Below are 26,599 nucleotides of genomic sequence, written 5' to 3'. Positions count from 1 at the left end.
GGAGCAGGCAGTTGTGGCGAGGCTACGGGGAGCAGGCAGTTGTGGCGAGGATAAGGGGAGCAGGCGGTTACAGTGAGGCTATGTAGAAAAGGCAGGTACGGTGAGGATACGGGGGATGTGGTAATACCCGGCTGTGCCGGCCTGTAGTAGCTTCCCATAGATTGCCCCCCTGACACAGGGAAGGTACTCCCGGCTGTCAGAGTACCTCCCCCCTCCACTATTGACCAGTCCTGTCACCCAGCCACTGACATACACCAGCTGAGGCAGCAATATGGCGGCCCCCACGCACATAGCCCCTCCCCGGGTCACCTCCTCCGCGCACAGCCGCTCATAGGCCTCCTCCAGCTCCTGCAGATCGGTGAGGGAGCGGATCTGTTCCATGCTCAGCGCAGAGCAGCCGTCTCCCCGGTAACCGCTCAGCGAGCTGGCCATGTTGACATGCCGCGTCACTTCCGGCTTGCTCGCTGACACGTCACTTCCGGCGCCCTCCTGCGGCTGCCGCTCAGCTGCCCGCTCGGTGCCGGTGAGGAGGGAGCGCTCCGGAGGAAGTAGGGAAGGAAGCGGAGCGGCCGGTGAGTGCAGGTAAGAAGACGCCGGTGTTCGCACTCCGCAGCAGGCGCGGCTAGGGCAGCTGTGCGGGGGCTTCAGGCCGGCTCGTGGCCTAGAAAGCGGCGGGAAGGAAGATGGCGGCCGAGTGACTTCGTGCTGCATCCGCCCGCGATCCGCTTCATCCGCCGCCCGACAGCGCCCCGCTCTCCCCCACGCACCGCGGCCGTCCCCGGCCAGCCTGCCCCGCCGCCCATTTATCGCACAGGGTGGGTCTAGGCCGAATCACCTGGAGCATATGGTGGGGGGGGATTCTGGCCGGGTGTGTGAGGGGACAGTGCAGGGACGCGGAGTGATGTGTGCATTCGGGTGACCCCCGGGCGTGTGAGGGGATAGTGCAGGGACGCGGGGTGACTCCTGGGTGTGTGAGGAGACGGTGCAGGGACGCAGGGTGATGCTATGTGCGTCTATTGGGGTGACTCCCAGGTGTGTGAGGGGACGTGGGGTGGCGCTGTGTGTGTATTGGGGTGACCCTCGGGTGTGTGATGGGACGGTGCAGGGATGCGGGGTGACTCCTGGGTGTGTGAGGGGACAGTGCAGGGATGCGGGGTGACTCCCGGGTGTGTGAGGGCACAGTGCAGGGACGTGGGGTGATTCCCGGGTGTGTGAGGGGACAGTGCAGGGATGTGGGGTGGTGCTATGTGTGTATTGGGGTGACTCCCGGGTGTGTGAGGGGACAGTGCAGGGAGGCGGGGTGATGCTATGTGTCTACTGGGGGCGACTCCTGGGTGTGTGAGGGGACAGTGCAGAGACGCAGTGTGTGTATTGGGGGTGACCCCCGGGTGTGTGAGGGGACATTGCAGGGAAGCGGGGTGACCCCCGGGTGTGTGAGGGGTGATGCTGTGTGTATTGGGGGTGACTCTGGGTGTGTGCGGGGTGATGCTCTGTGTATTGAGGTGGGTGTATTGGGGTGGTGGTGCAGGGTGGCGCTGTGTGTATAGGGGTGGCGCTGTGTGTATAGGGGTGGTACGGGGTGGCGCTGTGTGTATAGGGGGGGTGGCGCTGTGTGTATTGGGGTGGGTGCTGCGTGTATTGGGGTGACTCCCGGGTGTGTGAGGGGACGTGGGGTGGCGCTGTGTGTGTATTGGGGTGACCCTCGGGTGTGTGACGGGACGGTGCAGGGATGCGGGGTGACTCCCGGGTGTGTGAGGGCACAGTGCAGGGACGTGGGGTGATTCCCGGGTGTGTGAGGGGACAGTGCAGGGAAGTGGGGTGGTGCTATGTGTATTGGGGTGACTCCCGGGTGTGTGAGGGGACAGTGCAGGGAGGCGGGGTGATATGTGTCTACTGGGGGCGACTCCTGGGTGTGTGAGGGGACAGTGCAGAGACGCAGCGTGTGTATTGGGGGTGACCCCCGGGTGTGTGAGGGGACATTGCAGGGAAGCGGGGTGACCCCCGGGTGTGTGAGGGGTGATGCTGTGTATTGGGGGTGACTCTGGGTGTGTGCGGGGTGATGCTCTGTGTATTGAGGTGGGTGTATTGGGGGGGTGGTGCTGTGTGTATTGGGGGGGGGTGCGGGGTGGCGCTGTGTGTATAGGGGTGGTACGGGGTGGCGCTGTGTGTATAGGGGGGGTGGCGCTGTGTGTATTGGGGTGGGTGCTGCGTGTATTGGGGTGACTCCCGGGTGTGTGAGGGGACGTGGGGTGGCGCTGTGTGTGTATTGGGGTGACCCTCGGGTGTGTGACGGGACGGTGCAGGGATGCGGGGTGACTCCTGGGTGTGTGAGGGGACAGTGCAGGGACGCTGGGTGATGCTATGTGCGTGTATTGGGGTGACTCCCGGGTGTGTGAGGGCACAGTGCAGGGACGTGGGGTGATTCCCGGGTGTGTGAAGGGACAGTGCAGGGAAGTGGGGTGGTGCTATGTGTGTGTTGGGGTGACTCCCGGGTGTGTGAGAGGGGACAGTGCAGGGATGCGGGCTGATGCTGTGTGTCTACTGGGGGCGACTCCTGGGTGTGTGAGGGGACAGTGCAGAGACGCAGAGTGACGCAGTGTGTGTATTGGGGGTGACCCCCGGGTGTGTGAGGGGACATTGCAGGGACGCGGGGTGACCCCCAAGTGTGTGAGGGGACATTGCAGGGACGCGGGGTGACCCCCCGGGTGTGCGAGGGGTGATGTGGGGTGATGCTGTGTGTATTGGGGGTGACTCTGGGTGTGTGCGGGGTGATGCTCTGTGTATTGAGGTGGGTGACGCTGTGTGTATTGGGGGTGCGGGGTGGCGCTGTGTGTATTGGGGGGGGTGGCGCTGTGTGTATTGGGGGGTGCGGGGGGGGTGTATGGGGGGGTGCTGTGTATGGGGGGTGCGGGGTGGCGCTGTGTGTATAGGGGGGGTGGCGCTGTGTATGGGGGGGTGCGAGTGGCGCTGTGTGTATTGGGGGGTGCGGGGGTGGCGCTGTGTGTATGGGGGGGGTGCAGGGTGGCGCTGTGTGTATGGGGGTGGTGCTGTGTGTATTGGGCCGGGTGCGGGTTAGTGCTGTGTGTATTGGGGGGTGGCGCTGTGTGTATTGGGGGGGGTGCGGGGTGGCGCTGTGTGTATTGGGGGGGGTGCGGGGTGGCGCTGTGTGTATTGGGGGGGTGCGGGGTGGCGCTGTGTGTATGGGGGGGGTGGCGCTGTGTGTATGGGGGGGTGCGGGGTGGCGCTGTGTGTATTGGGGGGTGGCGCTGTGTGTATGGGGGGGTGCGGGGTGGCGCTGTGTGTATTGGGGGGGTGCCGCTGTGTATGGGGGGGGTACGGGTGGCGCTGTGTGTATTGGGGTGGTGGTGCTGTGTGTATGGGGGGGTACGGAGTGGCGCTGTGTATTGGGGGGTGGTGCTGTGTGTATTGGGGTGGTGCGGTGTGTATTGGGGTGGTGCGGGGTGGTGCTGTGTATTGGGGGGGGTGCTGTGTGTATTGGGGGTGTGTGGGGTGGTGCTGTGTGTATTGGGGGGGTGCGGGGTGGCGCTGTGTGTATTGGGGGGTGTGGGGTGGCGCTGTGTGTATTGGGGGGTGTGGGGTGGCGCTGTGTGTATTGGGGGGGTGCGGGGTGGCGCTGTGTATTGGGGGGTGCGGGTGGCGCTGTGTGTATTGGGGGGGTGCTGGTTGATGCTGTGTGTATTGGAGTGTGTGCTGGTTGATGCTCTGTGTATTGGGGGTGACTCCGGGTGTGTGTGTATTGCAATGACTCCCGAGTGTGTGCTGGTTGATGCTGTGTGTATTGGGGTGTGTGCAGGGGGGTGTGCGGGGTGACGTGGTGTGTGTATTGCGGTGACTCCGGGTGTGTGCGGGGTGATGCTCTGTGTATTGGGGGTGACTTCGGGTGTGCGCGGGGTGATGCTCTGTATTGGGCGTGTGTGCGGGGTGATGCTGTGTGTGTATTGCGATGACTCCCGGGTGTGTGTGCGGGGTGAATGCTGTGTGTATTGGGGGTGACTCCCAGGTGTGTGTGTGCGGGGTGACGGTGTATGTATTGGGGGTGACACGTGTGTATGTGTGTGGGGTGATGCTCTGTGTATTGGGGGTGACTCTGGGTGTGTGTACTGCGGTGACTCCGGGTGTGTGCGGGGTGATGCTCTGTGTATTGCGGGTGTGTGCGGGGTGATGCTCTGTGTATTGGGGGTGACTCCGGGTGTGTTCGGGGTGATGTGGTGTGTGTGTGTGTATTGCGGTGACTCCCGGGTGACGTGCAGGTTGCAGGACATGTGGCTGCGGTGTAGGTTATAGGCAGGATATTGTGTTACATCACGTCTGACGCTCACAAGGATGAGTTTCATGTCTCTTCTCTGACATCACTGGAGACAGATTATCTCTGAGGAGCGTCCGGGGGAATTAGCCATGTGTTATGTATAAGGCCGGACTTCTACCCGTTAATCATACTAAATCTGGTTTGTTTTTGTTTTTTTGTTTTTTCAGTGGCTTGTGGCAAAAAATTAATCCCTTTCACCCGACTGCTGATAAGGACCGCTAGCGACCATGTTTTTATACAACATCACGCTGCAGAGAGCCACGGGCATCAGCTTTGCCATCCATGGAAACTTCTCAGGTAATGTATATCAGCCATGTTTGTTGGTACGTGTATAGGGTATATCTGTGCCCGCCCCTCCCCTCCCAGGAGCCTCCTGCTATAGGCACGGAGTAACCCGAGTGTTGGAGCTCTGAGTGAGAAGGAAGCTGCACGGTAGCACTAATGCCTGGGATACCCCACTGCTCTCAGGCGCCTTCTGCGACCCTTGGGTTTCCCCTCAGCTGGCCGTTCTCACTCTAATGTTTCTCCTTTCCTTGTACAGGGACCAAACTACAAGAGATTGTTGTGTCCCGGGGTAAGATCGTGGAGTTGCTTCGGCCTGATGCCAACACCGGTAAAGTGCACACGCTGCTGACAGTGGAGGTGTTTGGGGTCATACGTTCCCTCATGGCCTTCCGTTTGACCGGAGGCACTAAAGATTACATTGTGGTGGGCAGCGACTCTGGCCGTATCATCATTCTGGAGTACCACCCTTCCAAAAACATGTTTGAGAAGATCCACCAGGAAACCTTCGGAAAGAGTGGGTGTCGCAGGATAGTTCCGGGCCAGTTCCTGGCGGTGGACCCCAAGGGCAGAGCTGTGATGATCAGTGAGTGACTTTGCATGGGGTAGGGAGCCCGTTGCTCTATATCCTGGCCTCTGACTGTTTCATGTTGCCCGCAGGTGCCATTGAGAAGCAGAAGTTGGTGTATATTCTGAACAGAGACGCAGCTGCCCGTCTCACCATCTCCTCCCCGCTAGAAGCTCACAAGGCCAACACCCTGGTGTACCATGTGGTGGGGGTAGACGTGGGCTTTGAGAACCCCATGTTTGCCTGTCTGGAGATGGACTATGAGGTGAGTTGCTAGGCTGTGATGGCAGTGGCACAGTGGTGTGTAGAGCATTTTCCCCTTCATAATGATGAGTTTTCATGTCTCTTCTCTGACTTCTTCATTGGAGAAAGTATCTCTCTGACGATCGGTGGGGGGGGGTCAGGTAGCAGTTTCTGCTTTGTGTATGATGTGCTTATAGTAACGACTGGATGTCCTGTGTTTGTAGGAAGCGGATAATGACCCAACTGGAGAAGCTGCAGCAAACACCCAGCAGACGCTGACCTTCTATGAACTGGACCTCGGCCTGAACCACGTGGTGCGTAAATACAGTGAGCCGCTGGAGGAGCACGGCAACTTCCTAATTACAGGTGAGCTGGGAAGAGCCTGGGTGCAGCCATCTCACTGCAGGATGGAAGGAGACAGATTTCTTCAAAAGCAAAACTAAATTGCTGCTTTAAATCTCTGAAATTTTCAAAAATCTGCAATCATTTTTGAAACTTTGACTGTTGCATTTGGGCATGGTGCAACATAGGGCTGAGGCTGGTGTATATGTAACGTGTGTACAAGGGAAGGCACAATGTAGTGGATTTGACATATACAGGGTGTGGGTGCTGGGAGGCACAGTGAGGGGGGGGGTGTTTGAGGCTGGCGTATACAGGACGTGAGGGGGGGGGGGGGGGGGGGGGGCGTTTGATGCCAGCATATGTGTAACATGGGTGCAGGGGGAAGCAGAGTGGTGGTGGGAGGGGGCGGTGCTGAGGCTGGCGTGTGTGGGTGTAGAGGGAGGCAGAGTGGGTGGGGGGGGTTGGCGTATGTAGGATTTGGGTGCTGAGGGCTGGCATATGCAGGATGTGGGTGCAGAGGGAGGCTAAGGGGTGACGTATACAGGGAGCATAGTGTGGAGGGTTTGGCGTATGCAGGACATGGGTGCAGGATGGCACAATGAGAGCTGGTCGTAATGCGTGACATGGGTGCAGCGGGAAGCTTGGTGGGGTACTGAGGCTGGCATATTTGGGACATGGGTGCAGGGGGAGGCAGAGTGAGGGGCCGAGGCTGGCTTATGTGTGACGTTGGGTGGAGGGTTTGGCGTATGCAGGACATGAGTGCAGGGAAGCACAGTGTGAGGGCTGGCGTATGCGTGACCTCTGTCACTATATCTAGGATGTGGTCACCTCCCCAGATGCATATGGATTGCCCTATTATGTGTAGTTGGGAGAGGTGACTGAAGATGAGGGAAGCTCACTTACTGCTCTCATCCAATACTCTGATGGGCTTGCAGTGTTTAATGGTCCATGTAGGGAGATCCTTTCTCCTCTCCTCGGACTGATTGTTGAGGGGGAGCCGGTAACTCAGGAATTCCTCATTTCTTTATCATCCACTAGGGGTCACTGGAGTACTCTTGGGATATGGACGGGCGTGGCCGAACAAGGGCACTGAATATTTAAATTTAGGACCCTCCCCCCCCCTCCATATCCCCGAGTACCTCAGTGTACTCTCTCAGTGTTTTTTCGGTGCTCACAGCACGAACAAGGCTTGTGGTATAGCCACACTTGGATTTTTAATTTTTATTTTTAATTTTTATTTTTACACTTAGCACATCCCTTCCCAGTTTCTGGAAAAACATGGGTCCGGGATAGTGCCGCTGCACGGGCAGCGCATGGTGTGTCGGTCCTCACAAAGAGCACCCTCACAGCCACAGACAGCATGGCGTGTCGGTCCTCACGAAGAGCACCCTCACAGCCACAGACAGCCCACTGCTTCTACAAAGAGCAGCCAGGACTAGGAAGCTGGACGGGCTTGCACAAAAGAAGCCGTCGCAGCCATAGATTACTGGAAGCTGACTGGAGCTGGACGGAGATAGACGTCACAGCCAAGACTACAGAGCTGACAGGAGCTTACACAAAGAAGCCCCGTTGCAGCCATGAGTCACAAAAAGCCCCGTCACAGCCAGGAGTTATGGAATGGCAGTCGTCACAGCCATGATCAGAAAGGTAGGCTGGGGAAACGGGGCGGTCAGCGCAGGCTGCCGCCCCGCTATGTAGGGGTTAATGCCTCCTGCTCATACGGAGCTCCGTCCGGCTTCACAGCAGGGGGAGCTCATACGCACAGCCGCTATGGAAGTCACAAGGTCTGACACTGGACGGAGCTGACAGAAAGCTCCGTCACAGCCAGGATGAAAGCCCCGTCACATGCTGGACGGAGCTTACAGGAGGTGCGGCAAGGTATGGTGGGGTGTCTGGGCGGTCAGCTCACGCTGCCGCCCTGCTGTGTGGGTGTTTGCCGCCGCTGAAGCCGCCGCTGATATGCCCCGCTTAACTACGCTAGAAGCTCAGAGCGGCCGCACGTCACTCAGAGACGCCGGCCGCTCTCACAGCGCTGATTACCCGGCACCGAGGTAGGACAGGCGCCGCCCGAGCCAGAACTAAGTTCCCGCTTTCTAAGATGCACAGAGCGGCCGCACGTCACTCACAGACGCCGGCCGCTCTTCCAGCGCTGACACCGCACACTGATGTATGAAGGCGCTGCCCGCTCTTCCGGACGGCTCCCCGGCGCTATACACAGCGCTCCCCTGCTCTCCCTGCACCCGCTCCCGTCCGCTGCAGGTAACATGGGGGAGACTACCGGGGGTGAGGGGGAGTAAATACCCATAGCAGCAGCACCAAGGCTGCATGGGTTAATAAGACATAGTTTTAACAGATCATGTCCTAAAATATGTTTCTAATTGTATGAATGGCATGCTTCCTGTTTTTCTGTAGGCTGCCATATAATGTAATAAGTGTTCTATTAACTGGAATGTGATTATCACACTTTAATAGGCTATTAAGCCTATATTACCTGTATAATAGGCTATTAAGTCTATATATATTAACACTGCAGCAGGTCCTGTGCTTTTCAGTGTATGCATGGCATGGGGGGCCATTTTTAATCATTACAGTTTCTTCCAGTTTATAATTCCAGAACATTCCGGCCATACACCTCTGCTCCACAAGGGGGCGCAGGGGTGTTAGTGGGAATTTTTGTTCAGGTTTCAATAATTCTAGAACATTCCTGCCCTACATCTCTAAGCCACCAGAGGCAAAGGGGTGTTAGTGGGAATTTAGTTCGGATTGCACATGTGAACTGCTTTTCACATAAAGAATACTCTGGTTTCTCTTCAGATCTAATAAATCTTTCGCCTGTTGCTAAAGATGTCCGTAGAGAGAAATAACCATGAGTTTCATATAATTTTTTGATGCCTGGCTACGGCTGGCCTTAATATGCTTTTCAGCAACAAAAATATATATATGACACATAAGGACTTCAATAAGTAGTGCAAGTGTTTGTCTGTTGCCTATTGTGGTGTCAGTCTGCATAGCTAGTAAGGCTCTAGCGCAGACTAAAAATAATTTTAACGGTCCTATGTTAAGCATTGGCAATTCAAATTAAAACAGCGGTAACATCGGAGTCTCGGAAGTACTCCGCCTGCTATAACTAAAGATAGTCTTTTCAAAGGGCCAAGTTCCTTTGGGTACCAGGGTTAATGCAGATCTCGCACAATAACTACAAGTGAGAAGGGTGCATTACACCAGCACTTATATAGTGCGGGGTTTTTGACAACATAGATTGCTAAAAACCAGTGAGTCAAGGTCTCCATTTGTTTTTTTAGAAAAAAAAAAAAAAAATTAGTGGACTTTGATCACTATTTAATCGTTTTCAAAATAACGCGATCCGCCATTGGCAAATGCGTCTGTGTTAAACTCTATAAAGACCCAAGATACATTTGGGTCATTAGTCTCTAGGTATGGAAGCTATGAGATCACTGTTAAGAGGCTGCAGAGTATATCTGTAAAGCTTCTACTAACGCCTGTTTTTCATCGTAGCTAGTTCAGCACGACTAGGACAGAGCTTGTTTGGTCCTAAATTTGATATTCAGCCATTACCGCATCCAGTATCAAAACGGAATACTGGTACCGGCGGTTAATCCCTTTAGACTTCAGTTTTTTCAAAGGCGGTTGTACAAAACAGTCACGCCTTGTAACGTCAGGACGCTACAGTCAGCAAGCCAGTGGTTTGATGGCCTCTTTTCCAATTGTGGAAGCGCGTCTTTACATGTTACTTTTGAGGGGTTTCCAGACTTCAATTCATGGATGTCTCAGCTATTTACAGATTAAAGGACAATACTGGCTCTGTCGACCGGTTTGGCAGGTTGCCATTTAGTCTCTGCTGGGTTTCAGCTGTCTTTATAAGCCAAGCAGTAGTATACCAACAGAGTCAGGGTTACATATTCCCTCGGTTTGAGCAAAACCAGACGGCTCTGTCGCAATCTCAATCAGCAGGTCACTTACTGCAGTGGGAAAATGAATTTTCTGCGGTTAGTATTTGTTTATTGGAGCACAAAGTTGCATAATGGCACTTGATCTTCACAATGCGTATTTACCCATTCCGGTTTGATCTTCACAGGTTCTAGCGTTTGCAAATCGCCACAACCATTATCCATTTCAGGTCTACCGTTGCTTATCGCCTCGGGTATTTACCAAAGTTATGTTGGGGATGATAGCTCATCTCACATAAGAACTCTGTCTCAACAGAGTTTCTCTACCTTAGATGATCTGCTCATAAGAACTCTGTCTCAACAAAGTTCCTCTAACTTGCGCTACTAAGGTATACTGCGGTAGCAGATCAAGTTCGAAAACAATCGCATCTAATTCCGTCTAAACGATGTCAATTCCTAGGTAAGATTATAAATACGGTAAATCAAAGACTTTTACTTACTACACCAGCAAGAACAAATGTACATCTAGTAATTAGTGCAAAACACGCACACTAGCGGTACATTGGTGTATTCACCTATTAAGAATAAAGATGTGTTTTCAATTTAGTTCGCCCCTTCACTCGCGTTTCCCACAGAGGGACAAGGGTGTATATACTCTGGACGAGAGTCGCAGAGGGTCAGGATTTGTAGTTAAACAAGATCAGCGACAAAGGTTCTAAAACGGATCACGACAGATTGCTGTCGATAAATGTCCTGGAACTCCGTGCATTTTACAATGCAATACATGCTTCGCTTTCAGTCTGACCAGGGGCAGTCAGACAAGGCAACGGCAGTTGCATACACAATAACCAGGGAGAACCAAGAAGCCGCATGGCAATGCGGCAAGTAACTCAAATCCTCAATTGCTCAGAACACCATTATGTGAGAATGTCAACTACGTTCATTCCGTGAGTGGACATCTGTCACACAGATGATCTCACTCGTCAGGATTTAGATCCTGAAATCTGGACATTAAATCCACAGGTGTTTCCTATGTGAGTCCACAGAAGAAGGTTACCCTCAGGTATACATGATGGCATCTCGCCACAATTACAAAAGCTTAGTATGTGTAACAGGGGCAGTGGCGGTGGAGTCTCTCGCATTCATGTGGTGATTCAGCATCGTGTATCTAACTCCACCATTTTTTTCCGCTGCTCTCTCTCTCTCTCTCTCTCCGTTGCCAAAACGGATCGTAACACGTCACAGTCATACTAGTGATCTCTCATGGGTTCCGAGAGTTTGCTTCTCGAATATCCAAGGAATACTTGCACACGATCTTGGCGCTCATAATACGTCCAACCTGTTACATCAGGGAACGTTCTTTTACCCATAATTCATATGTACCTATTACCTATGTACCGTAGCTGCGGTTGACGCGGTGAGAGTTCATACCGCCCTCGTAAGAAATAGAGCATTACAGTAACGGTTATACCAACCATGTTACGAGCCGCTTAAGGCAGCTCATTATTACAAAATTTCATATGCGTACATAGGTGGTAAAGCTCGGAAGTTTCCAACATCATCCTTCACGTTACCCGTATTATTCTGGTAAACGGGGTGGGATGGAAAACTGCGTTTATCTGCACTGAGTGTGCAGGTATCTGTATGGTAAACTTATTTTCAAAGATGTTTGCCTCTATTGCGTCTCTATTGCGTCTGTACACACCTTTCTACAAGGTGTCATCAAAGTTCAGACTCTATTTATCCAACCTATAGCGCCAGGTGGCTTGAGGTTGGGTTCAGATTTCTTACAGTTTTCATATTTGAACCCTTACAACAAAGGGGAATTAAGTTTATCACTTTGGAAAACATTTGTCTTCTAGCCTTGGCTTCGGCAAGGGTTGTGTTTTCATATTTGGGTGCCTTGTATTCTAAGCCACCGTATTTGAGTTTTCTCATGACAAAGCAGATCTTCGGACTAATTCCGCTTTCGTATTCTTCACACCAATAGTGCTTCCTGTGTGGAAAGCACATTCTAGAATTCTGAATGTGGTACACGCATTACGCGTTTATATATGTCCCGAACGTCTACAGTAGGTGATACGGATACGTTGTTTGTTCTCTATGATGCTGCCAACTGGGCTTAGCCAGTTTCTCAGCAGATATTATCCAGTTGGATAATAATGTCTACAAGTCAGGCTTACTTTAAGGCTAAGTTACAATCGCCTACGTCAGTAATAGCTCATCCCACAGGTTCTGTGGGAATGTCAGACCCAGCGGGTCGTGGAGCGTCTACGACGCGGCTACATAGCCTTCAGTGCTCCACGTTTGTGCACGTTTACACGTTATGAATGGTGGCGCCATCAGCATCTAGCTTTGGGCTGCCTACTGTTACAAGTATCAAACAGCTCTCCCGCCCACGAGGGAAGCTTTGGTACGTCCCAAGAGTACTCCAGTGACCCCTAGTGGATGATAAAGAAAATAGGATTTTGGTACTTACCAGGTAAATCCTTTTCTTTGAATCCATAGGGGGCACTGGACGCCCACCCAGAGCAGTTTTACCTGGGTTGTTTTAAGCTCAAGGGAGCTTAGGGTAACAAGTTTTACTTGGTTGATATTAAGCTCAGAGGAGCTTATGGTAACACATTTTCACCGATTGGTTCAAATTATAAAGTTCTATCGGTTATGGTGTCAACTGTTTAGTTGACAGTAAGGTTATGGGTCAACATTGTTGTTGTCCGTTATGTTATAGGTATTCTCCATTGTCAACCTCTCTATATCGTTCCTGTTCGCTCAGTAAAAAACACTGAGAGAGTACACTGAGGTACTCGGGGATATGGAGGGGGGGGAGGGTCCTAAATTTAAATATTCAGTGCCCTTGTTCGGCCACGCCCGTCCATATCCCAAGAGTACTCCAGTGCCCCCTATGGATTCAAAGAAAAGGATTTACCTGGTAAGTACCAAAATCCTATTTTCCTGACCTGAAATGTGATTTTCCTGTTGATTTAACCCCATCTTCTGCAGTTCCTGGAGGGTCAGACGGTCCCAGCGGGGTCCTCATTTGCTCAGAAAACTACATTACATACAAGAACTTTGGTGACCAGCCAGATATTCGATGCCCGATTCCCAGGAGAAGGGTGAGTTGGTCCACGGCCCACTATGACTTGTGTACAGGCAGCTGGTGGTGATGAATTCTCATGTCTCTTCTCTGACTGAGTCCTGGAGAGAATGTAAAGGTTCTGATCAGCTGCTTAGCGGGAGGTTGGGGGTAGATGAGAAGAATCTCTCACTTCTGCTAACTGACCATTACCCCATTTGCACAGAATGACCTGGATGACCCGGAGCGAGGGATGGTGTTCGTCTGCTCCGCCACACACAAAACCAAATCCATGTTTTTCTTCCTGGCTCAAACGGAGCAGGGGGACATCTTTAAGATCACCCTGGAGACGGACGAGGACATGGTGAGGATCTGCGCTATTCACAGAGAATGTCTTATGGGGCTGTATGAGCTGTCCGATGACTTGTTCTTCTGCCTTATATCCAGAGACGTGAGATGTGGTTCCCTAATGTTCTGTGCCTCTCTCTCAGGTTACAGAAATTCGTCTGAAGTACTTTGATACCGTTCCGGTGGCGGCCGCAATGTGCGTCCTGAAAACCGGCTTTCTCTTTGTGGCTTCAGAGTTCGGGAACCAGTAAGTGGCCATTATGTCTGTTAGGGAGCTGTCCATGTGATGTGTGATACTATGACGGACGCCTGCAGTCATTGTTTAACCTGCTCTGAGTGCATGGCTGGTGCACGGTTCCCTGTATATGTACGTGTCAGATGGTTGGCGGTTTGGGCAGTGTGTTAAAGTTTCTTTCCCGACAGTTACCTCTACCAGATCGCTCACCTGGGTGATGACGACGAGGAGCCGGAGTTCTCCTCCGCCATGCCCCTAGAAGAGGGAGACACCTTCTTCTTCCAGCCACGGCCTCTGAAGAACCTTGTGCTGGTGGATGAGCAGGACAGTCTCTCGCCCATCATGTGCTGCCAGGTGGGTGTGAGGCCTCTGCGGAGGGAACTGTGTTGGGTGTGAGGGTCTGGTGGTCTCTAGCTTACATTATGTGTTCTGTCCATTGCTTAGATTGCTGACTTGGCCAATGAAGATACTCCTCAGCTGTATGTGGCCTGTGGCCGGGGTCCACGTTCCTCTCTCAGGGTTCTGAGACACGGGCTTGAGGTGAGAAAGAAGTCTCGGGTTGCTATTGATGTTTCCTAGCGGAATGTGCAGTGTGATGAGTTCTCATGTCTCTTCTCTGACACCTGACGTGGAGAATATAGCAGAATCTGACCGGCACCCTAGTCACCACACCGAAGGGGAATGTATTGTTACAGCCAAGTAAAAGTCTCCTGTCTCTATCTAGGTCTCGGAAATGGCCGTCTCGGAGCTACCCGGTAACCCCAATGCTGTGTGGACAGTAAGGAGACATATAGAAGGTATGTAGTGCACTGACACGATGGGTAGGGGACTGTATACCAGTGATATGTCACATGGCTCCATGGGTGGGGGGGGGGTCATGTATCCATCACCAGGGCAGAACATTAATCTCTGTAATAACTAACATCTGTGTCTGAGCACATTGCAGGAAGGAGCTGTAGGTGAAGGCACGGAGCACCGCCTGTTCCTTTTATTCCTAATACACTAGCATGCCCCACGCAGTATGACATCTTGGCCAGGATCTAATTAAGTCAGTTTGGCGGCCATGCAGGATGCCGGTTGACCCCGGATGTTTTTTTTTAAAGGGGCAATCATGATCAAGGCTAATACGTACCGTGTACATTATTGTCCCTTTAAAATAAAACGAGGTCCCAGTTAGGCCGGCATCCCGCGCGGCCACTGAACTCAGACTTTATTACATCCCGCCCCCTATGTCTGCAGTGCTGACTGGAGAAGCTGCGTTGTTCTTACTATTGGCTCGGCCACTGTTACGTGCAGATAGCGGATCTGGCGGTGGAATATGAGACCTTTCAGGGTTCATAGGGGTTCCCCCTGGATGCAGCTACAATAACACAGATAGCGTGCAATGCTGTTATACGGTGCTCACTACTGTGTAACACCTGCTTATTGCGTGGTGATCCTCCGTTGGCATTTCATCACACGGCCACTAAGTCCAGTGTTACTTCATAGTTCCTGGATTACAGGTAAAGGATAATTACACAATCAGTGAAGCGTAGCAGTAGAATGCTCCTGATTTGTGCTCTGGGGGCTCCTAGGGGGAGGTGTTTCTCCTGCCGCATCGTGTTGTTGGACATTATATTGTCTGTGTGATATACTCTGCCTCGGTCGGAGTGGGCAGATTCTCCTCCTGTCTGGCTTAGGCAACTTCTATCACACGCAATGCATAGCCGACAGAAGGAAAGGCGTCCCCTCTGGCGATGGCAGATGCAGTGCCACGCCATCCCTGGTTCCTGCGTAGCAATATTCTGCAGTTATGTTTTAGTAACGGTTTCCACCTAACCAAGAAACATCAGACCAGGACTGCGCCCCATTCTTTAGATGTTACCACACTAGACTAGTAACTCAGGCATGCACAATAAATAGGTGCTAACACTACTCACGCAGGTAACCATACCCAAGTGTGTGTCTGTTTATGGGTCTAGATGCTGAGAGAGCAGAGTGCCCATCTCCTCTGTCTTCTGCTGCCAGGCCTAGTTAAATGCCACCCACTTTCTCCACTCTGTCCTAGCCCAGGTGTCCTTTCCTCCACGCTGTGTCTGAAAGGTGAAACTGCGGTTCTTGATTTCATGTCATCTCCGTCCATACATTGACAGCGCATACTAACTCTGGCTGGTACTTGGCGATACACCCTCCCAATACCAAGCCTTTCTTTTTCTTCCACAGGTGGTTGCTGGTGGAGGAGGTGCTGGTATAACCCCCCTCCACACACGCAGGTGTGTATGAGTCCTATCCCCGCAGATGACCTCTCCTGGCCTCCCCCAGGCCTTATGGCTACCATGTTTATGGAACCAGTTTAATAGTAACTGAAGCTGGCCTCAGAAGATAGTCTGGGGCTGTAGAAGCGTCTTTACTCTACACCTTCTGTTATAAGGGAATCCGCCCTGGTGGTATTCCACACTCTTGTTGCTTGTGGTCTTCATTTGAGTGAGCTGAACCAATGCAGTAAATTCACGCACACAACAGAGATATAGGGAAGGTGAACCAGATCAGATGTACTAAATTTACCTAGCATCAGCTAAATAGCCACAAACTCCTCCCCTAACAATCCTATAGGACAGGAAAAAAACCACAACTAACATCCACAATCTTAAGGGTAAACAACTTGCAATACATAGAAACACTTCATGGTTTAATCTCCATCATGTTTATTTCAATCCAAAACATTCAGTTCTATGTTTGAGTGCACTTTGTATGTTTTAATGTTTTGTCCATCTACATATATTCAGATGTAATAGGATTAATTTTACATCAATAAACCAATTTATTGCTGCTTATTATTCCTATCAAAACCTAATAATTTTGAAATGTTAATGTTAGAAAGCATTAATACATGGATGATCAAGGTTTCTAATACAAAGCAATGTTTCACAGTATTAATATATTTAAGGAGGACTTTTTTTTTTTTTTTTTTTATTGAACTCCATCCCTCCCAAACTTTGCCAGAAGGGGCTGTTCCCAGAGGGTGCCAGAACCATTTCGCAGATAGTGGCACATGTGGTTATATTAATAGAGACTCGTAGAACCCCCTACACCTCTCCTGCAGTGGTAGCACTGCTTGCAAAGAACCAGCCGTCAACTTCCTGGTCTCTCCTATATAATCCTCCTCCTGCTGATGCGTAGTACTGAGGGTTACAGTGTGGCCTTACTGGTGCACATGTATATTAGAGAATAAAAGTGCCCATGTGATTTGGATGAATCGGGCTGTATTCAATAATTCAGAAGCTGCCGTCTTGTCGGAAAGACGGCAGCTTCCGACAGAAATAGGGGCTGATTTTTTTCCAACAAGTCGGGAATTCCCGACTTGTCCGAAAACGCGTGGATCGGCGGAATAGACACCGATCCACGTGCTTCTGTCGGAAATGGCTTTTCTGACAAACTCAATCCGACTTAAATTCGTATTGAGGAGAGGAGCGGTGGTGCGAGTGGAGCGGAGATTGGCGGCCGGCGGGGGGACATGGCTGCAGGGGGAGGCGCTGCAGGGAGAGAGGTGCCTGGCTGTCCCCGGCCAGCACATCTCTCTCCCTGCAGCGCCTCCCCCCGCCGCCGCAGACATGTTCCCCCGCTGCCAGCACCTCCTGCCGGCTGCCGATCTCTGCTCCCCCTGCAGCACCTCCCTTCCTGCTGCCAGCTCCTCCTGCGGCTCCACACATGTCCCCCGCAGCCAGCCCCTCCCGCTCATGGCCGCCGATCTCTGCTCCCCTGGCCGCTGCTGCGCTGACAGGACGGCCAAATCAGACAGTCTGATTTGGCCGTCCATTGAATAGGGGTTGTCTGATCCATTCCGACAACTGCATGTCGGAAAGGATCCGACTCCTATTGAATATACCCCATAGTGTACATTGCACCACTGGTTTGGCTGCTTCACCATAGACCTGCCCCCATTTAATGCTCTGTAAATGGCTTCCTTTGGAGAAGGACGGATCTCTGATCTTTTAGATTAAAGCGGCTTGTCCCGTTATGAAGCGTTACTGCTCGTCCAGCTGCAACTGCCGCTAGTCTGAATGACCAAGGACTTACACTTGTACTGATGTGTATTGGGGGATAATGACCTTGTGGGGTACAGCGGGTAATGGTTCCCCTTTATTCTTACTGTATTGTTCCCGCCCTTCCCTCTTGCAGATGAGTACGACGCCTACATCATAGTATCCTTCGTCAACGCCACCCTGGTACTCTCTATCGGAGAAACTGTAGAAGAAGTGACGGACTCTGGGTTTCTCGGGACAACGCCAACCCTGTCCTGCTCTCTGCTGGGGGAGGACGCCTTGGTGCAGGTGAGGACTAGCGCCGTGTCTCTCATGCCACGTACCGGTGGGTATTACCGCTACTAAGCATTCTTCTGATTGGCATCATCAGGTCTATCCCGATGGCATCCGGCACATTCGTGCAGACAAGAGAGTCAATGAGTGGAAAACGCCTGGGAAGAAGATGATTGTGAAGTGCGCGGTCAACCAGCGCCAAGTGGTGATCGCTCTAACTGGGGGGGAGCTTGTGTACTTCGAGATGGACCCCGTAAGTCCTGGACTCCTGCTTTCTACGCCCTGTCGCCTTAGCCTATAGCCCTGCGTCTCACCAATGTTCCTTGTATTCCTCGCACAGTCCGGGCAGCTGAATGAGTACACGGAGAGGAAGGAGATGTCTGCGGACGTGGTGTGCATGAGCCTGGCTAACGTGCCTCCTGGGGAGCAGCGCTCCCGCTTTCTGGCCGTGGGTCTTGTGGATAATACTGTCAGAATCATATCTCTGGACCCGTCGGTAAGTCTGTCATGTGTGGCTCATCCGTAGCTGACCGGTATCTGCTAGCGGCACCTGCAGAACGGTTTCCTGTAGCCCTCTAGCCCTGCTGTGCTGGGAAACGTCTGTGTTCAGTGTGCTCACGGATAACCGGCTTTGTGTTCCGCCCACAGGACTGTCTACAGCCGCTCAGCATGCAGGCCCTTCCTGCCCAGCCAGAGGCCCTGTGCATTGTGGAAATGGGAGGCACAGAAAGGCAGGACGAGCTCGGAGAACGAGGCTCCATTGGGTTCCTGTACCTGAACATTGGACTTCAGGTGAGACACATCTGGGTGGAAGATCTGCTGTAACCCAGACCATTGTCTGGTCCATACAGCTCTGGATCTGATTTATTTGGAGAGCTGCGACCGCTAGGCCCCTTCTACCCATGTAACCTTTCACTCTCTCGCTACAGAATGGGGTGTTGCTCAGAACCGTGCTGGACCCAGTAACCGGTGACCTGTCTGATACCAGAACCAGATATCTGGGATCACGGCCGGTCAAGCTGTTCCGTGTCAGGATGCAAGGACAAGAGGCTGTAAGTACATGCGCGTGACTTGTTAATACTGTCTGGCCATGGAGAGCGTTATGAATAATAATGTAACGTCCTGGTGAAATTTCAGGTCCTAGCCATGTCCAGTCGCTCCTGGCTCAGCTATTCCTACCAGTCCCGCTTCCACCTGACGCCCCTCTCCTATGAGACCCTGGAGTACGCCTCCGGGTTCGCCTCTGAGCAGTGTCCAGAAGGAATTGTAGCGATCTCCACCAACACGCTGAGGTCAGTCTTATGGGGTCTTAGCGATTGGAGAGCAGGCGATCCGGCTGGAAGAGGCATTTAGTGCCACATTACATGTGTAACAACTTTTTTATTTTTGTTTTTTTACTCACATTTTAATTTATCTTGTGACAGAATTTTGGCGTTGGAGAAGTTGGGAGCAGTATTTAACCAAGTGGCTTTCCCTCTCCAGTACACCCCACGGAAGTTTGTTATCCACCCTGAGAGTAACAACTTGATCATTATCGAAACAGATCACAATGCGTACACTGAGGCCACCAAAGCTCAGCGCAAGCAGCAGATGGCAGAGGTAGGTGCACGGGCAGCTGTACGTAGGCTGTATATGCCGTGTGTTATCTGGGATGTATACAGCTCTGCGTTCATGGTCTGAACTCGGACCTAGGTGCTGCCTCCTGAAGGCGGGAGAGGGGATGTATACAGCTCTGATTCATGGTCAGGACTCGGGCCTAGTTTCTGCCTTCTGTAGGTGGGAGAGGGGATGTATACAGCTCTGATTCATGGTCAGGACTCGGACCTAGGTGCTGCCTCCTGTAGGTGTGTGAGGGGATGTATACAGCTCTGATTCATGATCCGGACTCGGACCTAGGTGCTGTCTCCTGTAGGGGTGAGAGGGGGGATGTATACAGCTCTGATTCATGGTCAGCACTCGGGCCTAGTTTCTGCCTCCTGTAGGTGTGAGAGGGGATGTATTCAGCTCTGCGTTCGTGGTCAGAACTCGGACCTAGGTGCTGCCTCCTGTAGGTGTGTGACGGGATGTATACAGCTCTGCGTTCATGGTCAGAACTCGGACCTAGGTGCTGCCTCCTGTAGGTGTGTGACGGGATGTATACAGCTCTGCATTCATGGTCAGGACTCGGACCTAGGTGCTGCCTCCTGTAGGTGAGAGGGGATGTATTTAGCTTTGCGTTCATGGTCAGGACACAGACCTAGGTGCTGCCTCCTGTAAGTGAGGGGATGTATTCAGCTCTGATTCATGGTCAGGACTCGGGCCTAGGTGCTGCCTCCTGTAGGGGTGAGAGGGGGGATATATACAGCTCTGCGTTCATGGTCAGGACTCTGACCTAGGTGCTGCCTCCTGTAGGTGAGAGGGGATGTATTCAGCTTTGCGTTCATGGTCAGGACTCAGACCTAGGTGCTGCCTCCTGTAAGTGAGGGGATGTATTCAGCTCTGATTCATGGTCAGGACTCGGGCCTAGGTGCTGCCTCCTGTAGGGGTGAGAGGGGGGATATATACAGCTCTGCGTTCATGGTCAGGACTCGGACCTAGGTGCTGCCTCCTGTAGGTGAGAGGGGATGTATTCAGCTCATTGTTTATTTGCTGTAGGAAATGGTAGAGGCTGCAGGAGAAGATGAGCGGGAACTGGCTGCTGAGATGGCCGCAGCTTTCCTGAATGAGAATTTGCCAGAGTCCATCTTTGGAGCCCCGAAAGCTGGAAATGGCCAGTGGGCATCTGTTATCCGGGTGATGAATGCCATCCAGGGTAACACCTTGGACCTGGTGCAGCTGGAGCAGAATGAGGCTGCGTTCAGGTGGGTTGGATATATGATCCCGTGTGAGTTTTTGCGGAGTTGTGACCCAGTCCCTGCTAGACTATAAAAGCATGTTGTGTTCTCTCCGTTGCAGTGTGGCCGTGTGTCGGTTCAGTAACACTGGGGATGACTGGTACGTCCTGGTCGGTGTGGCAAAGGACCTGATCCTGAACCCTCGCTCTGTGGCCGGTGGTCTGGTTTATACGTATAAGCTGGTGAACAATGGAGAGAAGTTGGAGTTTGTGCACAAGGTCTGTAGAGATCCTGCACGTACAGGGATCCGTGTCGGGCAGCTGTTTGCGGTGTCGTACTAAATGAGCTCTTCTCTCCGACAGACGCCCGTGGAGGAAGTTCCTGCCGCCATCGCGCCCTTTCAGGGGCGGGTCTTGATAGGGGTGGGTAAATTGCTGAGAATTTATGACTTGGGAAAGAAGAAACTTCTGCGTAAATGTGAAAACAAGGTGAGTGCGCCTCATCCACCTAACGGAAGTCTCCATGGCAGCCTTCGGCTGTTCTTTTTCCTATTAAGTGTCCCCAATTGTTTCATTTCACAGCATATTGCAAATTTCATTGTGGGGATCCAGACTATCGGACAGCGCGTTATTTTGTCAGACGTACAGGAGAGCTTCTTATGGGCTCGGTATAAGCGCAATGAGAACCAGCTTATTATATTTGCCGATGACACGCATCCTCGGTGGGTGACCACTTCCAGCCTGCTGGACTATGATACGGTGGCTGGGGCGGACAAGTTTGGCAATATCTGTGTGGTAAGTTCTGGTTCCTTTAGGTGACATCGCTACCTGCAGCTGACTGGTCTAGATCAGGCCTGGACAACCTGTGGCTCTCCAGCTGTTGTGGAACTACATGTCCCAGCATGCCCTGCCACAGTTTTAGCATTCCCTAATAACAAAACTGTGGCAGGCCATGCTGGGATTTGTAGTTTCACAACAGCTGAATAGCCACAGGTTGGCCAGGCCTGGTCTAGATCATCGCATTTCGTTTGCTATGAAACCTTTAAAATACTGTGGAACAAACAGGACTGGGTTTTGTAACTCTGGGGCAATAGCTGATACGTTACACCCTCAGCAGGTCGTGATTTACGGATTTCTTTAAGCGTAGACTGCTGAGTTACATCTGTTTTGGTTGTGTTAGGAACTAACTCCCCACAGAGAACTCCTGAAAACGCAACCTGCGGCGGGCTCACTAGGGCATTTATATAGGATGCAAGGCTTTAGGGCTTGGGTGACCATTTAGAGCCCATATACAGATCTGACTGACCTCTGTCCACAGGTTCGGCTGCCTCCTAATATAAATGATGACGTTGATGAAGATCCTACTGGTAACAAGGCTCTGTGGGACAGAGGGCTCCTCAATGGGGCATCTCAGAAGGTAATTATTATTCTGACATTGGTGCTTAGTTGGAAGGGGCTTTTGTACATGGGGGGGGGAATGGCTCCTAACACTGTGGTTCCTCATAGGCGGAGGTGATCATGAACTATCACATAGGAGAGACGGTGCTGTCACTACAGAAGACCACGCTGATTCCTGGCGGATCAGAGTCTCTGGTGTATACCACACTATCCGGTGGCATCGGCATCCTGGTCCCGTTTACTTCCCACGAGGTACAGTTGTGACGATACAAAATGTAGGGATCACATGTCTGCTCCTTATAGGACGGGTGATAATCTGTATGTAGCATGCCTATTTTCAATCACCTTGTTTAATCCATTTCCTCTTTGTCACAGGATCATGACTTCTTCCAGCACGTGGAGATGCACCTCCGCTCTGAGCATCCCCCGATTTGTGGGCGAGACCACCTGAGCTTCCGCTCCTACTACTTCCCAGTGAAGGTGGGTTGCAGTATATGGAGACCACTGGCGATTCCTGGCTGGCTGCCTTGTGTTCAGTGTTGCCACTAGATGGCAGTACTGACCTGCGATCTTACATAGAATCTGATCTAGTCTGCCTGTTTAGGGTGTGGTTATTAGGGATAGGGGTTAGCATTAAATGAGGGGTTTGGTTATGGTATCCATATTAGGGTTAGGGTACTAGTCTTGGCATGTGATTGATTGTTGCGTTTTCACCCTGGTTTCTCTTCCACCCCTCAGAATGTCATTGATGGAGACCTGTGTGAGCAGTTCAATTCCATGGAGCCAATAAAGCAGCAGAGCGTAGCAGAGGAGCTAGATAGAACGCCCCCGGAGGTCTCCAAGAAACTGGAAGATATCCGTACCCGTTACGCCTTCTAGTCGGCCCCCAGTGGCCCTGCCACGTCTTGTCTCTGATCTGCCCCGTTTTCCCATCATGCTTGTGGCTGTGAGTGTAAATAATGATTGTGACACAAGTTCCGGCACTACACACCAAGAGGTGGAGTCCGTCATGGAATTCCCTTACAGCATGGGTCTTCAACCTGCGACCCTCCAGATGCTGTGGAACTACACATCCCAGCATGCCCTGCCTCAGTTTTAGCATACCTTAATAGCAAAACTGTGGCAGGGCATGCTGGGATGTGTAGTTTCACAGCAGCTGGAGGGCCACAGGATGAAGACCCATGTCTTACAGGATATACTGGATTCTGTTTGGACTGGGAATCTGCATGGGACTGAAGTGGTGGTAGGTTGGCCTCAACACCGTTGTAAGGCCAATGTAGGATGAGTGGGCATTGTAAACTAGCGGCCCCTCTGTGCATTAAATCCTGCCGCGCCCATCGTTGTAAATATAGTTTTATATGTTCCTTGTTTGTGTTTTGTTCTCATTTTTTAATTGTGGTCCTTGCCGGCAGAATATTTGCAGGCGGCAGCTTTTGTCTGGACCGTGTGACTGAAAGCCAATAAAAGATGTTTTGTAACTGGTGGTTTTATTGGTCATGGTTGGGATTTGCAGGAGTATCTTCTGTAGCAGGGGACTGTATCGCTGAGGCCGGCGGAATGCATCATCTTTTGTATGTACAGTGTTTGATGGGTTTAGTATGATGCTCATTATTGTGAACATATGGCTAATACTCAGCCACATAACTGGCCACGTGTGATCGGATACTGTAATGTGGCCAAATCTATTCCAGATCAGAGGTGGCTACAAAGAACATTAGACTGCAAAAATCTGCGCATGACCCAGCAATTGTGCAATGGTGGGAGTGTCTGACAGTACGTCCCAGGGCTGTAGAATATGTGCGCCAAACCTTCCACCCCATACGCCTACGTTTTGCTCCTGTCTAGCTCGGCAAAGCCTGTTCATTGCCACCGTGAAAATAATCGGGCTCCTTAGACTAAAAGTAAATGTACAACAAACAAATTTCATAAATGTAAAATAAAATTCAGTATTAGGAGTCTCTGAGCGCGAGCCTGCTCGTTATCTTGCAGAAAGCAGGAGGAGAATAAAAAATAAAAAAAAGTTTTGTTAAAATTGAAGCCAAACAGCAAGAAAAAGCAGTGAGAGGAAACTATTTATAGGAAGGCATTTAGTAGCCTATTATAAAAGGATTTTAAGCGGAGGGCAGCTTGTGTATTATGTTCTGTTTTTATATATTGTGAGGAGCTGGAGCATGCGGGGGGGGGGGGGGGGTATAGGGGGAGGGACGAAGCATCTTTATTTATTACCAGTTATTTATATAGCGCACACATATTCCGCAGCGCTTTACAGAGAATATTTGGAGCTTACAATCTATATTCCCTATCACATGTACACACACACACATTCACGCTAGGGTTAATTTTGTTGGGTGCCAATTAACCTGCCAGTATATTTTGGGATTGTGGGAGGAAACCGGAGTACCCGGAGAAAACCCACGCAAGTACGGGGAGAATATACAAACTCCGCACAGTTAGGGCCATGGTGAGAATCGAACCCATGACCTCAGTGCTGTGAAGCAGTAATGCTAACCATTACACCATCCGTACTGCCCTATACATTATGGGATACATAACGATTTAACTGTTTGGTGCCCGGTTCTTTATCATCACCTACACCCCATTGTCCCCCTATGGAACCCAAAGAAGAAATCCTGTTTCTGTTCAAACAACCCAACCCTCCTGTCGCTGTGATTGATCAGATGAAACGCTGCAAATCTCAAGGGTAATTGGTTGAAACCCCTTAGCGTTTAAACCAAGAAAAAAAAATGTTTTTGCACAAAACAATGAGAATGCGCTACTTCAATCTGATGTAGATTTTAATACAATGATATATTCACACACATCACATTGATACCGGCCAGTATCATATAAACCACTATAAAAACATATATATGTAATATCAGGATTTTGGCACTTACCGATAAATCCCTTTCTCCGATTCCACTGGGGACTCTGGAGCGTAGTTACAATGGGGAAATAGTAGGCAGTAACTGGGAGCTGGCACTTTAAAACGCAAACACTGTGGCTAGCTCCTCCCCTACTATGTCCCCCCTCCAAGCCAGTCTACGTAAAACTGTTTCGTGTTATCCTGGTTTACATGGCGGCGTTAACCTCCTCAAACTTGGAACCTAACAGACAGTTAACCTGAACCAAATAAGCAGTCACATAGTGATCTGCAAACCGTTTAGCGAAAAAAAAGAGGAAATCGCGCTGGGTGGGCGTCCAGTGTCCCCTTTGGAATTGGAGAAAGGGATTTATCGGTAAGTACCAAAATCCTGATTTCTTTTTCATCCACTAGGGGTCACTGGAGTACTCTTGGGATATGGACGGCTTTAGCAGGAACAGGGCACTGAATATTTAAATTTAGAACTCTCCTCCCCTCCATATCCCAGAGTACCTCAGTATTTTTTCTGTGCTCGAAGTAGCAACAAGGCTTGTGTGGAGCTCCCACACTTATTTTGAATTTCTCCTTCATCCACTAGGGGCCACTGGAGTGTAGTTACAATGGGGAATAGTAGGCAGTAATTGGGAGCTGGCACTTTAAAAATTCTCACTCTGTGGCTAGCTCCTCCCCTACTATCTCCCCTCCAAGCCAGTCTTAGTTTAGTGCCCGAGGGAGCTAGTTCACTTGGGTTTAGCTGAAGAAATTTTTATTTCTCCTTCATCCACTAGGGGCCACTGGAGCGTAGTTACAATGGGGAAATAGTAGGCAGTAGTTGGGAGCTGGCACTTTAAAATTCTCACACTGTGGCTAGCTCCTCCCCTACTATCTCCCCTCCAAGCCAGTCTTAGTTTAGTGCCCGAGGTAGCTGGTTCACTTGGGTTTAGCTGAAGAATTTTTTCTTTATTATTTTTCACACACTCACAGACTGGCAGCTCTGCCACTGCCAGTCTGCACCGCGGGAGCTGCCGGCGGGGTCCCATCGCAGCTGCGTGCGGCTCGGGATGGGCCCCGGCTGAGGGAGACACTGAGCTCTCCTGAGTTGGCCGGACACCGCTGCGTGCGGCGCGTGTCGGGGCCACTCCATCCAGCAGAAGATTCCGGCAGCATGGCAGCGGTGAGTATCAAAAATGGCCGGAAACCGCTGCGTGTCGGGGCCGCTGGGTCGAAACGCCTGACGGAAGGAAGCGGTGAGTACAATCTCCCCCTCTCCCCCTCCAGACTGATGTATGTTTTTACATTTTTCAGTTTCAGTGTTTTAATACATGGATGGACAGGCTCCCCTATACTCTCCAGTCAGACAGGCTGGAGTGCATATAAGGCTTACTAATATGAAATTGGCGCCATTATGTGGGGGGCGGAGCTTCAGCCCGCTCTGTAAGCGGGCTCAGCGCTCTTCACTCCCCGGCTGCAGCATACAGGCAGCCGGGTGATACATTTACATATATCATATATCTGTGTAATAATTAGCATAGCTCTCATGGCAGAGTGGTAACACCTATGGTTACGATGCCCACGAGCTAGGGTTCGATTCCAGCAAAGGACACACTCTCCCCGGCCGCAGCATACACACTTACAGGCAGCCGGATGATAGTGCGGTTTTAATTTGAAAGTGGGCGGAGCTAACTCCCGCTCCGTTCGGCGGGCTCAGGCTTTCCGCTCCCCGGCCGCAGCATACAGGCGGCCGGGGGATGCATGGGCGCTTTCCGCTTACTATACAGCGGATTTGAATTTGGCGCCGAAGCGGAGGGGGCGGAGCTAACTCCCGCTCTGTACGGCGGGCTTTCTCCGCTCCCCAGCCGCTGCAGCATGACGAGACGCCGCTCCACAGTCCCCCGCTCCCCG

The 26,599-nt window shown here is 51.5% G+C and overlaps 2 protein-coding genes and 1 non-coding gene across 5 annotated transcripts in view; 2 read left to right on the top strand and 1 right to left on the bottom strand.

Annotated features, from left to right (window-relative positions):
- Nucleotides 1-481, bottom strand: part of COG4 (component of oligomeric golgi complex 4) — a 117,780-nt gene extending 117,299 nt beyond the window's left edge. Inside the window, exon 1 of one of the 2 annotated variants that reach the window (XM_063945871.1) lies at nucleotides 310-481. In XM_063945871.1, the coding sequence (XP_063801941.1) occupies nucleotides 310-432 (123 nt within the window). In that variant the 5' untranslated portion in view covers nucleotides 433-481. Of the gene's footprint in view, nucleotides 1-127; nucleotides 220-309 lie in introns of those variants that run through there. The other variant, XM_063945872.1, reaches the window with a different exon arrangement.
- On the top strand, nucleotides 403-23,312 carry SF3B3 (splicing factor 3b subunit 3). 2 transcript variants are annotated; one of them, XM_063945866.1, is made up of 26 exons: nucleotides 403-582; nucleotides 4,495-4,624; nucleotides 4,869-5,195; nucleotides 5,270-5,442; nucleotides 5,645-5,786; nucleotides 12,674-12,786; nucleotides 12,973-13,110; nucleotides 13,238-13,341; nucleotides 13,518-13,683; nucleotides 13,774-13,869; nucleotides 14,054-14,126; nucleotides 17,488-17,639; nucleotides 17,722-17,877; nucleotides 17,965-18,120; nucleotides 18,273-18,416; nucleotides 18,554-18,676; nucleotides 18,762-18,916; nucleotides 19,049-19,223; nucleotides 20,259-20,464; nucleotides 20,559-20,715; nucleotides 20,800-20,925; nucleotides 21,019-21,231; nucleotides 21,755-21,853; nucleotides 21,943-22,086; nucleotides 22,210-22,314; nucleotides 22,573-23,312. In XM_063945866.1, the coding sequence occupies exons 2-26, from the start codon at nucleotides 4,555-4,557 to the stop codon at nucleotides 22,711-22,713; spliced, it is 3,654 nt and encodes a 1,217-aa protein (XP_063801936.1). In that variant the 5' UTR covers nucleotides 403-582; nucleotides 4,495-4,554; the 3' UTR covers nucleotides 22,714-23,312. The 2 variants fall into 2 exon arrangements, with proteins under 2 accessions (XP_063801936.1, XP_063801935.1); XM_063945865.1 differs by lacking the exon at nucleotides 403-582 and adding an exon at nucleotides 633-815.
- LOC134971059 (U5 spliceosomal RNA) lies at nucleotides 8,557-8,671 on the top strand. The gene has a single exon (XR_010190209.1). It is a non-coding gene; the product is annotated as a U5 spliceosomal RNA (small nuclear RNA).
- Nucleotides 23,313-26,599: the final 3,287 nt, after the last annotated feature.

Source organism: Pseudophryne corroboree, chromosome 11 (assembly GCF_028390025.1).
Source record: "Pseudophryne corroboree isolate aPseCor3 chromosome 11, aPseCor3.hap2, whole genome shotgun sequence".
NCBI classification, from domain to species: domain Eukaryota; kingdom Metazoa; phylum Chordata; class Amphibia; order Anura; family Myobatrachidae; genus Pseudophryne; species Pseudophryne corroboree.
Note: the sequence above shows the minus strand (reverse complement) of the source record. Positions and strands in the feature narration are given on the sequence as shown.

Excerpts from the sequence above, each read along its gene's own strand:
- SF3B3 (XM_063945866.1), top strand. The coding sequence starts at position 4,555 with ATGTTTTTATACAACATCACGCTGCAGAGAGCCACGGGCATCAGCTTT. Across the intron at positions 20,926-21,018 it reads TGCGTAAATGTGAAAACAAG|CATATTGCAAATTTCATTGT; the intron begins GTGAGTGCGCCT and ends TTCATTTCACAG. Across the intron at positions 22,087-22,209 it reads TCCCGTTTACTTCCCACGAG|GATCATGACTTCTTCCAGCA; the intron begins GTACAGTTGTGA and ends TCTTTGTCACAG.